At 44.1% G+C, this 12,500-nt stretch overlaps 2 protein-coding genes across 5 annotated transcripts in view; one reads left to right on the plus strand and one right to left on the minus strand.

Moving 5' to 3' along the window:
* LOC145430345 (microfibril-associated glycoprotein 4-like) overlaps nt 1-6,383 on the plus strand; it is a 7,990-nt gene extending 1,607 nt beyond the window's left edge. For both annotated transcript variants that reach the window (XM_080305263.1, XM_080305264.1), the window contains exons 3-7: nt 2,247-2,405; nt 2,491-2,529; nt 2,644-2,740; nt 2,823-2,990; nt 5,806-6,383. In XM_080305263.1, the coding sequence (XP_080161389.1) occupies nt 2,247-2,405; nt 2,491-2,529; nt 2,644-2,740; nt 2,823-2,990; nt 5,806-6,047 (705 nt within the window). In that variant the 3' untranslated portion in view covers nt 6,048-6,383. The remainder of the gene's footprint in view (nt 1-2,246; nt 2,406-2,490; nt 2,530-2,643; nt 2,741-2,822; nt 2,991-5,805) is intronic.
* grid1b (glutamate receptor, ionotropic, delta 1b) overlaps nt 1-12,500 on the minus strand; it is a 585,542-nt gene that overhangs the window by 200,548 nt on the left and 372,494 nt on the right. The window lies entirely within an intron of this gene.

Raw genomic sequence — 12,500 nt, forward strand, 5'->3', positions numbered from 1 at the left:
AGACTCATAATATAAGTCAGAGCTTTATAGAAAAGAAATAAATAAAGTTGTGTTTTCAAAATTGGAGTTGAAGTTATTTTTCCTTCCAATAGTGTTAACATAACAAGATTTGTTTACATTTTCATTGTAAGTGGGCTAAAGCAGTTAATTAAAAGTCGTCTAACATAAATGCTGTAATTTGATTATTTTAATAAACATGTAACTTGGATGCTGGCGTGACCACAGTGCACACGTCTGCTGTCGCTCACAGTGGTCCAAGGGACGCTCAGGGAGTTTGTGCGTTCGCTCAGACACATGAAACATTAGAGGGAACATTGCCTCCATCTTAACTCTGAACATAGCCTGCTCCTGAGGTCTGTGCCACCAAGCAGGATTTCCTCTTATCCAGGTAACTTAAGCCTGGATTTTCTGGGGATGGTTCAGAATGGTTCTTGTTCTGTGCAGGTCAGAGATCAACAGGAATACAACAATATAACAAAGCATGAACTCACTTTACAATGAAAGGCAACAGGACTACAGGGAGTGCAGAATTATTAGGCAAGTTGTATTTTTGAGGAATAATGTTATTATTGAACAACAACCATGTTCTCAATGAACCCAAAAAACTCATTAATATCAAAGCTGAATGTTTGTGGAAGTAGTTTTTAGTTTGTTTTTAGTTTTAGTTATTTTAGGGGGATATCTGTGTGTGCAGGTGACTATTACTGTGCAGAATTATTAGGCAACTTAACAAAAAACAAATATATACCCATTTCAATTATTTATTTTTACCAGTGAAACCAATATAACATCTCCACATTCACAAATAGACATTTCTGACATTCAAAAACAAAACAAAAACAAATCAGCGACCAATATAGCCACCTTTCTTTGCAAGGACACTCAAAAGCCTGCCATCCATGGATTCTGTCAGTGTTTTGATCTGTTCACCATCAACATTGCGTGCAGCAGCAACCACAGCCTCCCAGACACTGTTCAGAGAGGTGTACTGTTTTCCCTCCTTGTAAATCTCACATTTGATGATGGACCACAGGTTCTCAATGGGGTTCAGATCAGGTGAACAAGGAGGCCATGTCATTAGTTTTTCTTCTTTTATACCCTTTCTTGCCAGCCACGCTGTGGAGTACTTGGACGCGTGTGATGGAGCATTGTCCTGCATGAAAATCATCTTTTTCTTGAAGGATGCAGACTTCTTCCTGTACCACTGCTTGAAGAAGGTGTCTTCCAGAAACTGGCAGTAGGACTGGGAGTTGAGCTTGACTCCATCCTCAACCCGAAAAGGCCCCACAAGCTCATCTTTGATGATACCAGCCCAAACCAGTACTCCACCTCCACCTTGCTGGCGTCTGAGTGGGACTGGAGCTCTCTGTCCTTTACCAATCCAGCCACGGGCCCATCCATCTGGCCCATCAAGACTCACTCTCATTTCATCAGTCCATAAAACCTTAGAAAAACCAGTCTTGAGATATTTCTTGGCCCAGTCTTGACGTTTCAGCTTGTGTGTCTTGTTCAGTGGTGGTCGTCTTTCAGCCTTTCTTACCTTGGCCATGTCTCTGAGTATTGCACACCTTGTGCTTTTGGGCACTCCAGTGATGTTGCAGCTCTGAAATATGGCCAAACTGGTGGCAAGTGGCATCTTGGCAGCTGCACGCTTGACTTTTCTCAGTTCATGGGCAGTTATTTTGCGCCTTGGTTTTTCCACACGCTTCTTGCGACCCTGTTGACTATTTTGAATGAAACGCTTGATTGTTCGATGATCACGCTTCAGAAGCTTTGCAATTTTGAGACTGCTGCATCCCTCTGCAAGATATCTCACTATTTTTGACTTTTCTGAGCCTGTCAAGTCCTTCTTTTGAGCCATTTTGCCAAAGGAAAGGACGTTGCCTAAAAATTATGCACACCTGATATAGGGTGTTGATGTCATTAGACCACACCCCTTCTCATTACAGAGATGCACATCACCTAATATGCTTAATTGGTAGTAGGCTTTCGAGCTTATACAGCTTGGAGTAAGACAACATGCATGAAGAGGATGATGTGGACAAAATACTCATTTGCCTAATAATTCTACACTCCCTGTATACTAAGAAGTGAGCACAGGGAGAGGGGTTTGGCTGAACCACACCTGTGCAGCCTAAACAAGACTTCAGCACAGCTGAGAGGCAAAGCTGAGGGAGAATCACAGGCTTGTTGAGCTTGGTAGGAAGTGAATATTGTGCAAATGAAAGGCTTCTTCTCTGTTCCAGCTGCCAGCGGTCTTCATCGTCCTCCTCCTCGCTCCTGCGTTGACCAGCTGCACGGAGCTCATCCAGCCGAGGGACTGCAGCGACATCCGCCGCCAGGACAGAAGCCAAAGCAGCGGCGTGTACACCATCTATCCCCTTGGAGAAAGGTCTGCGGTGCAGGTACAGTCCACCCTCTCTGGGACTCTGGGTCCTGTTCATGTCCACGTCTTTAAGCAGCTAGAGTGTGACAGGTGTTTGTGTGCAGGTGTACTGTGACATGGACTCAGAAAGAGGAGGCTGGACGGTGAGTGCTTGTAACTAAAAAGTGTCAGCGCGGGAACATTTAACAGGAGCACTGCTGTAAATCCAGATCTGTGCTCCCTGAAACCAGAGATGTTTCTGCTGCCTCCTCCCCCAGGTGTTCCAGAGGAGGATGGACGGCACGGTGAACTTCTACAGACCCTGGGATCAATACAAGATGGGCTTTGGTGACGCTGCTGGAGAGTACTGGCTCGGTGAGAGTTTTATTGGATGATCTGCAGCTCTGTACCAAACAGCCCTGCATGTTTCTGACTGTGTGCTTGTGTGTGAATGTAGGTCTCGATGTGATCAACATTATGACATCCAAGCAAAAGAGTGAGCTGCTGGTGGACATGGAGGACTTTGAAGGGAAGAAAGTGTTCGCTCGTTACTCTTCATTTAAGGTGGATGCTGAATGTGACGGATACAAACTGACTGTTACTGGATTCAAGAACGGAGGGGCAGGTGAGTGAAGTGGCACAGGGTCAGTGTAGCATCAGAATAGAATAGAATCGAATAGAATACGCCTTTATTGTCACTGAAATGACCGGTGCTCCACACCAACTGAACAGGAAAGATTAACAAAGAAGAGGAATGGGTAGAATGGAACAGGTGGTGGGCGGGGTTTGAGGGGTCGCCTGTGGTGGCTTCTCTGAGACAGGAGGATCTGGCGATGGCCTCCAGGAGTGTCAGAGGGCAGCCAATGATATTGTGGGCAGTGTTAATGACCCTCTGTGCAGCCTCCCTGTTCTCAGTCGTGGCCCCTGAGTACCAAACACCAGGCAGGATGATATGCAGATGACACCCAGCTCTATCTGTCCATGAAGCCAGATAACACACACCAATGAGTTAAACTGCAGGAATGTCTTAAAGACATAAAGACCTGGATGGCCGCTAACTTTCTGCTTCTTAATTCAGATCAAACTGAGGTTATTGTACTCGGCCCTGAAAATCTTAGAAATATGGTATCTAAGCAGATTCTTACTCTGGATGGCATTACCTTGGCCTCCAGTAACACTGTGAGGAACCTTGGAGTCATGTTTGACCAGGACATGTCCTTCAACGCACATATTAAACAAATATGTAAGACTGCGTTCTTCCATTTGCGCAACATCTCTAAAGTTAGAAATATCCTGTCTCAGAGTGACGCTGAAAAACTAGTTCATGCATTTATTACTTCCAGGCTGGACGACTGTAATTCATTATTATCAGGAAGTCCTAAAAACTCCCTGGAAAGCCTTCAGCTAATCCAAAATGCTGCAGCAAGAGTCCTGACAGGGACTAGAAAGAGAGAGCAGATTTCTCCTGTTTTGGCTTCCCTTCATTGGCTTCCTGTTAAATCCAGAATTGAATTCAAATCCTGCTCCTCACATACAAGGTCTTAAATAATCAGGCCCCATCTTATCTTAATGACCTTGTAGTACCATATCACCCTATTAGAGCACTTCACTCTCGCTCTGCAGGCCTACTTGTTGTTCCTAGAGTATTTAAAAGTAGAATGGGAGGCAGAGCCTTCAGTTTTCAAGACTTTGGATGTGAGGTTGTCAGGACCATAGACACACCTGCAGTTTAAATAGTTGGCTTATCTGATGTACCTTCAGGGATAAATAAAGCTGGTATCACCTACATACCAATGAAAATGACTTTACTGCATGACGAAGTCTCCCAGTTCACATGAATAAACTGGAGTAGGTCAACCACATATGGTACAGTACACATGCAGACCAGTATGACTGGGATTAGTGGTGATGTTGTGATTATTCAATCAATCAATCAAAGCTTTATTCGCCACGTGCAGGTTGCCCTGCAGTGAAATGGGAGCCCCCCGACCTTACACACACAACACAGACATCACATGGGGATACAGGTCGGAGATCGGTAGCGTTACAGAAAAACCACTGAAATGTACACTACAATGGGAAAGTACAAGAGGAAAAAAAGAGACCTCTACTCATGCTGGGCTCCTGGGAAGACAGCATGAGAACAGGAAACAAAAAAAATCCTCTGCACAAAAAAGCACATAAATGTCCACAGCACAACATTATAGAACACATGACAAGCCACAGGGTCGGGTGGGGGGTGAAGAGTAATCCGAAGCAAACGCAGCAGCCATCCTGCCCAGCGCTACCATTCCAGCGCGGGCTCAGACCCGCCGTGTTCCCAGGAGGGAACAAGCATCGAAGGCGTTTGTAAAGGGAGGGGGGATGAGTGTGTGCATATCAGTGTGTGTGTGTGTGTGTGTGTGTGTGTGTGTGTGTGTGTGTGTGTGTGTGTGTGTGTGTGTGTGTGTCCAGAGTTCAGCTGAGACAGTGTCCTTCGCCCAGGCTAAGTAAACAGTCTTCCAGCCAACCCAGGTGGCCTTGCATGGAATGGGAAGGAACAGACTAAACACAGTTGTTATCAGGGTGTTGTTGTTTGGCTCCAGCCTTGAGCCTATAGCTGGCGCAAAAGGGGGTAGCCGGATTATGATGGTGGTTTTACTTTAGTGCGAACAGCTCATGAGAATTTCAAAGCTGTTCTTTAACACTCCGACACTGGTCTCTCCATCTCCCGTTGGAGAACCGCAAGCTTCTCCATCATGTTATCAAACTTGCGCTCTGTGATGTTGTCATTCTTATGGTCAAAGAGCAGATTCTGAGACCTCACGACTGCAGTCAGCTGTTCCACAATGCAATCCAACTTTTGCTACGAGGTGTTATTCTGAGTATTCACGGCAGCTGTAAGCTTCTCCAAGATCTTATCCGTGCTGCACTCAGTGAGCCCATTCTGAGAAGTCGCGCCTCGTCCCATCGTTCCAATCCCAGCGGGCAGCCTTGGGGGTGTTTGAACAGCCGGTTCCGCTTTCTTAATTCTCCAATAAGTCAGGGCCAAGCCAGCTCCAATCAGCAAGAACCCTGTTATCATGGTTCCGAATAGGTAGATATCTTCAGCATCCTCGATCGACAGTCCCGCCAGGCACACAATCCTCCATGTCTGCCACCCGTCCATCGTGTATCCGGTAGGGAAAGTCCCTCCAGGGCACTCGGGCTCTCCTGAGCCCAGACTTCTCGTTGAGAAAAGGATGTCAATAGCATTCAGAGACCAGTTGATCAAATCCATAATTCTCTTTTAGGTTTTTGAAACAGACTGTGAGAGAGTGTTTCAGGGAAAAGTAAAAACACAAGACAAGACAAGGACATAAGAAGCTAAGCAGGGAAGATAAGGGAGAGGAGAGGAGAAAAAGTGTGACCGCCTTCGCCGAGAGCCAAACGAAAACGGTGTTTCATCTGTGTTTCTCCAGGAGATGCCCTGAGTTTTCACAATGGACAGAAGTTCGCCACATTTGACAAAGACCACAACAGCTGTGCAAAAACATATCTGGGGGCGTTCTGGTACAACGCCTGTCACTATGCAAACCCTAACGGGGTTTATCGTTGGGGGGCAGATGGTACTATCTATGCTGTTGGTGTGGACTGGCTCCAGTGGAAGGGTTATAATTACTCTCTGAAGACCATCAGCATGAAGATCCGTCCTGTGCAGTAAATCTGCAGAACATTTCGTGTTGATCTCTCTTTTCTCTCCTTTATCATGTAGTCCCAGACAATCTTTAACTTTCAGAGTCAGTCGATGACGTAAATATCTCAGAAGAGCAGTCAGAGTGTGAGTGAGCTGCTGTCAAACAGCTGCAGGTGGAGTGAAATGATGGACGGAGACCAGTTTGAGCTGATGATTTCTCAGAAGCTCTCGGTTGGTCCAGATGTTCCTCAGTCTGCAGCTCAGCACACTCAGATTTAACGTCTCACTGACTGTTTGGTGGAGGTCTGATAGCTGGTGTGAATCATTATCTGCTGTATCCTGATAATAAATGAGAAGCAAACAGCTGAGGTGTTCTCGTGGTCTTTGTGTGTTTCTGTCTGGATTCTGGAGCCGCCCTCACACTAAAGCTCCACCTGCTTCAGGGTGAAGACACTGATATTAATATTCAGTATTTCTATACCTAAAGTTACACAACTGGATTTTACTTGTGAGCTTTTGTCTCAGAAACAAGCAGAGCGAGTGCATGTACAGCACATCTACAAAGTATTCACAGATGCTTGTTGTTCCAAAATGGAGTCAATTCACTAAGTTCTACCCACAATTTATTGAAATGAAAACACAAACTATGACATGTACATAAGCATTCACAGTCTTTCAGAGGTGAGCTCAAGCGTTTCCACTGATCTGCGTCGATCTGTGGAAGCAACGCCCCAACACAGGAAGTGTTGTCCCGCCTCTGATCCTACGAGTATTACCCAGCAGGCAGTGCGGTGCTCGGGTGGAGCCAATTCAATTCAATTTATTTATACAGCGCCAAATCACAACAACAGTCGCCTCAAGGTGCTTTATATTGTACAGCAGACCCTACAATAATACATACAGAGAAAACCCAACACTCATATGACCCCCTATAAGCAAGCACTTTGGCAACAGTGGGAAAGGAAAACTCCCTTTGAACAGGAAGAAGCCTGTTACCAGGCAGGTAGAGAGAAGGAAGATGGGACAAAAGACTTGCTGAAGGATAGAATATAGTAAAATAAAGATACATGTACTGCTAATAAAATTCGGCTCATGAGATCTGCAAACCACGACATTCTGTTTATTTACATTTTACATCTTACCAAATGTTTCAGAATTGGGGTTTTATGGGATATAAACTTGCTCGCTAAAACGACCGCAGCTAATGGGCTCAGTCACATCCTGTTTCTGCAGCCAGAGCAGCTCCGGCTTTGCTCTTGTGAGGTTCTGCTGCCTGGAATCATAGAAAGCGACATTTTCCTTGTTTTGCACTTTACTGCAAGTCACTCTGAACAAAGCTCCCTATTAAATGTTTAAACCGCGATCAAAGTGGATCAAAGTGGGTCACGCTACTGAGGTCACCTGACGCCGGACCGAAGTGTAGACCCGTTAAACAACGTTAGCGTAGCCACTTAAATCAGTTTAAATGCAGGCAATTTTTCCCTCCAATTATTCGAGCACAATATACGCACTTGAATATAAAATCATTATGGGACTGACGAGTAACCATGACAACATATTGGCTTTGCACCAACCAAGCTGGCTTTTTAAAGATGCTGTTGGACAGGCATTCAAAAACTCACCAGCCTCTGCCCTTTCCAACAAAACAACATAGATTTTATACATTCGTACATTTCCCCCTCCAAAACGATTCTGCAAATCCTGCATCGGCACTCTTTGGAACATTTAAACCAACCGAGAGGCTTGTCTCTTGTCTCTCCAAGCACATTTCTTTGTTCTGACTGCCTTTTGCTTTTTGCACTGAACAGGTTTTTAATAATGACTCAGAAAACAAAACCTGAAAGGGTCGAGACTCTGCAGGAGACTCGTGCCCCTCCTCACTTATCACACCTGTGGCAATGAGTGAGGAGGGAGAAACTATTCAGAGCTCTCCTCTTACATATTCTATTTTTGACTTGCTAGCAGGTGACACAAAATTGCCACCGCATGGGGGGAGGAAATTGAAGTCGACTTGACAATTTCGAGGAATGAAAAAGATGCTAAACATTTCTGAATATTTGACTTTTGTCATTCTGTGAGGCACAATCATCCATTTCGCTCAAACATCCACAACGCGTCACACATTTTTATGCCTTTGAAATATTTCACACTTGATCTTAAGTGTCTGTGTTCAGTTTTTCATGATTGCCATTCTTCAGCAGTTTCTTTTTTCAGTTCAACACGCCTCAAAGCAAGCTTCCCCCTGGTGTTTCTTAGCACGCCATGCCTGTAAATATTGATTAGAGGCACCCAGCAGCGGCTCGCTTCCTGTTTCACGGCTATGGATTAATGACAGGAAGAAGCCCACAGGCTGCAAATATTCATTAGTTTATAAGACAAAAGTTTTAATTAAAACACAGAGATGATAAGAGTCTGTCCTGATAGACGTCACCTTCAAAGTATTCCAGGACATCTATGGTCTCTGTGAGTTCGTGTAGTTGGAGCTTTCTTAACAAAAGCAAACTGAGAGGAAACTGCAGGACGCCTCCACGCGGATGCACCTGACCGCTAGAAGGAGCAGCCTCGAATTATTTTAACTCATCTGTTCACCTCTTCTGTAAGGACTCCATTTTTATAATTATTATGTCAGCGTGATGGCTTTTAGGAGTTAACCCCACCATCAGGTGATGTGTCACTCTAAAGTGACCCCGAAGAAGCTGATCGTTTTGGCTTTACCAAACACTTCACAGACAGTTTAGATCAGGGGTAGGCAACTCCAGGCCTCGAGTGCCAGTGTCCTGCAGGTTTTAGATGTGTCCTTGATCCAACACAGCTGATTCAAATGGCTAAATGACCTCCTCAACATGTCTTGAAGTTCTCCAGAGGCCTGATAATGAACTAATCATTTGATTCAGGTGTGTTGACCCAGGGTGAGATCTAAAACCTGCAGGACACCGGCACTCGAGGCCTGGAGTTGCCCACCCCTGGTTTAGATCCTCTTTGTTTGAAGGCACAAGAAAAGGAAACTTTAGAAATGCATAGTCATACGTTTCTACTCTGATATGTGATCATCAGTCACCTTGACATCGAGCGTTGTCATAATATTTTCAAGTTACACCCAACGATGCTCATATGTGTGGACATGCAGAGGGCAGGAGTGAAAGAGGAGGATGCACCGGAGACCGATAATCCGCTGTGGTGACCTCCGAAGGGGGCAAACAAAAGAAGATTACAATTCGGGGATAAGTACACTTATCTTTGCATTTCATCCAAATTGCAACTGTACAAAGTGCTATACAAATAAAATGATTATCTTATTAAAATGGGAAATATGTCAGTTTCATAGGGTTTAAAAATCTGGCATTTGGTCTTCCATTTGCAGACTACACACACATGAACTTACTGTCTCAATATAGAATTTGATATATAATTTAGCTAAAAAAAATTAAATAGGATCAATGTCAGAAGGCCAAGTTAGATGAACGTGTTTATTTTGAATGCACATGAACTTAACAGTGTGCTGTAGAGCTCCCAATAATTCAAACACACTTTATACAACTTTAGTTTGGAAAAAAGCAAAAAGGTTCCTCTAACTGTGCAGTGTATGGGGCACAAAAGCATATTTATGTCCTGTTTCTAATAATCATTCTAAATACTACGTGCAAATATTCCTGACTAAAAAAGAAAAGTCATAGGCAAAGTTAGGAATTCTTGAAATATTTAGGATGCGTTCTGACAGACAGAAAATCTGGTATTGTGCCCCATACACCGCACAGTTACATGAAATCTGGTTTTATTGACGTTTGAACAACAACCCAGATCAAGAACAGTGACTGGGAGTCTCAATCACAGCTGCCCAGAAATATACAACAGCACAACTAATAAAAAATACTTTAGGGTAAAATGATGGTGTAGTAATTTTTAATATTTATGAGGCCTTTATTCTAAAACAGACAAACAGCATCTGACCCTTTCGTAGCTGGCAGAAAGTCTCGTGGAAGTTTCTGCCTTTATTATAACACGATTTATTAAAATGTAAATGTTTTCTTTCCCTCACAGAGGACCCGAGGAAATCCCTCCCCAGCAAATTTAATTGAAAGCACCACGTCTGACTCTGCTGCTTAAGCCCAACTTCTTTCTCCAGCCTTGTGAAGTGTGGAAATGCCTTGATGTGTGTTTTGTACACTTGCATTTGCCGCCACGCACCCGTTTGTGCACACAGAGCAGCCGTGAACACTAATGAAGCAGATTCCCTGAACCGTGATGGCAAAATCAAATCCCCAAAAAGAAAAAAAAGGACAAATCTGTGATGTAGTGGGAGGCGTTTCCCTGACAGCTCAGTTCATTTATCACAAGGCTGGTGGAGAGGACGTTTTAATTACCTACACACATCATGAAGAGGCGACGAGGAAGAATGGTGAAATTTGGGAGGGACGAAGGATGAGATGGAGAAAAAGAGAGTGATGGGAAAGAAGGAGGAGGGATAGAAAGATAAAAGAAAGAGGAGAGCTGGTGGTCTGTGTGTTTGTGAGGAGGGATAATTGAGCTTTTTCATCCACATTGCCAATGACAGGTGTGACATTTAGCATTGGAGCACACACTCTTCTATCTGTGTGTGTGTGTGTACAAGTGCTTTCTCCTCTATATTCAATATCCATAAAACACACACAAAAACACCTGCTCCAACCTTTTATTCTGATAACTAATGGGCAGGAAGCTAAGATGTGTGTGTGTGTTCCTCTGCCGCACACACTCCTGTTTACCATGCTTACAGGGACCCGATTTGACCAGAAAGACATTTACCATCGATGCACGGAGAACTTTTAAATCAGTCGTGTCATTTAAACCCTTCAAAGCTTCAAATATTCTATTAGCTCGCTCTTGTTCTGAACAGTATGTAGTCGGCTCACAGTGGGAGGTTCTCCATCGCAGCTAAGCCGAGCTCTGGGCTTGAAATAGATCTGTCAGCGCGGTCTGTAAGATCTGTGTTGAGTTAGCGGCTGCTTGACAAGATGCTTAAAGTTCACTTCGGAGTTCAAGTCAGCGTCTTTTTTGTTTTTAATAAATAGACGTTTGCAGACTAAGGGAGTGTGCACGCAGTAAAAGACGAGCGGCCATGTCCCAACCTGGGAGCGCAGACTGTCAGTTGAAATAAAGACGTTAGCGTCAGATGAATGAAACTGTAAAGCAATGCAATTGAGGTGACCACAAATGGAACATGCATTCTTTCTAATGGCGAGCAGGGGGTAACGCCGCTGGCTGCATAGGGAAGTCTGACCTTGAAAACTCTTTTGTGGTCTCAGTGTCTTGTTTTGAGATGCTACATTTGACCCTCTTAGTGTTTACAATTGCATAATGCACAAGTCTCTATCAATGAAAGAAAAGAACAGGAAGCAAAGTGATGCAGCTCTTCCCTGGGTGTTGTCTTTAGCCTCTCAACATCTCTGCAGACTACCTGCACATCCACGGGTCTCATACTAACGAGCACGACGTATAATTTAACTGCCGGGGTTCTCCTCGTGATCAGAATACGATGGTGGTGCACAGAGCGTATAAAATGCAAATGCGGAGCTCCTGAACGCCCCTCGCTGCTTAGCTGCTGCTCCCCTGCCAAGGTGCTATGTAAATGAAGCCAATCAGAGGGCCTGGGAGCAACTTTACAGCCAGAATCGCAAACCTATCAGATCCCATCCGAGGCCTAAGGCACGAGGGCGACAGTGCAGTGATGGCAGGAATGAAAAACATCAGGCACATTCCACATATTAAGCTTTTATTTTTTTCAATGAAGACTTGGTCGGCCTTCATTATGATGTATGTTGATAGCAGCTGTCAGCTTGGCTGTCACTACAGCTGGATACTATTTATCACTCCAACCACGAGCAGAGCGAGGGCGAAGCCATCTAAATGAAATCTACCAACTACATTATTCATGCAAAACAGTTTACCACGTTTCCCTGCTGGCATTAATCTTAGTGACAAAAATGGAAAGTGTGTATTGTTGTAAATATCATCGAGCTGATGAAATAGGTCGCGTGAGAATGAAGTCTTCAAAGAGAAATTACGGCTGTGGAGCTGGTCGTTTTCACCGATCACCGACTCAGTTTACCTGTTCTTTTTATTTACCTCTTCATCAAAGCTGTCAGCTGAACAACTCAAAAGTATCAAAGTTCTCAAAATAACGGTGGAACCGTTCGAGGCAAAAGTGGCTCCCAGGTTGGAAGACGGTACGTTTTCTAAATCGAGTCGTTGGGCATGAACTTATTTCCAAGGTTGAATTTCTGACACGGAATTAATCAGCATTTCACTTTAATTTGCCGTGTTTGAGATAATGAAAGAACATGACATCAATTTCTTTAATCTCATCTGCACAAATTAGGCGTTTGTATCTCATTTGGGGTCTTTATCATCTTATCACTTTGTCTTCATCTTCATCTCTGTGGAAATAAACTGGGGGGACTTGTAACAGCTGATAATGAGCTTAAATAAGCATCAGATGATACA

This window comes from Astatotilapia calliptera, chromosome 8, assembly GCF_964374335.1.
Source record: "Astatotilapia calliptera chromosome 8, fAstCal68.1, whole genome shotgun sequence".
Lineage (NCBI taxonomy): Eukaryota > Metazoa > Chordata > Actinopteri > Cichliformes > Cichlidae > Astatotilapia > Astatotilapia calliptera.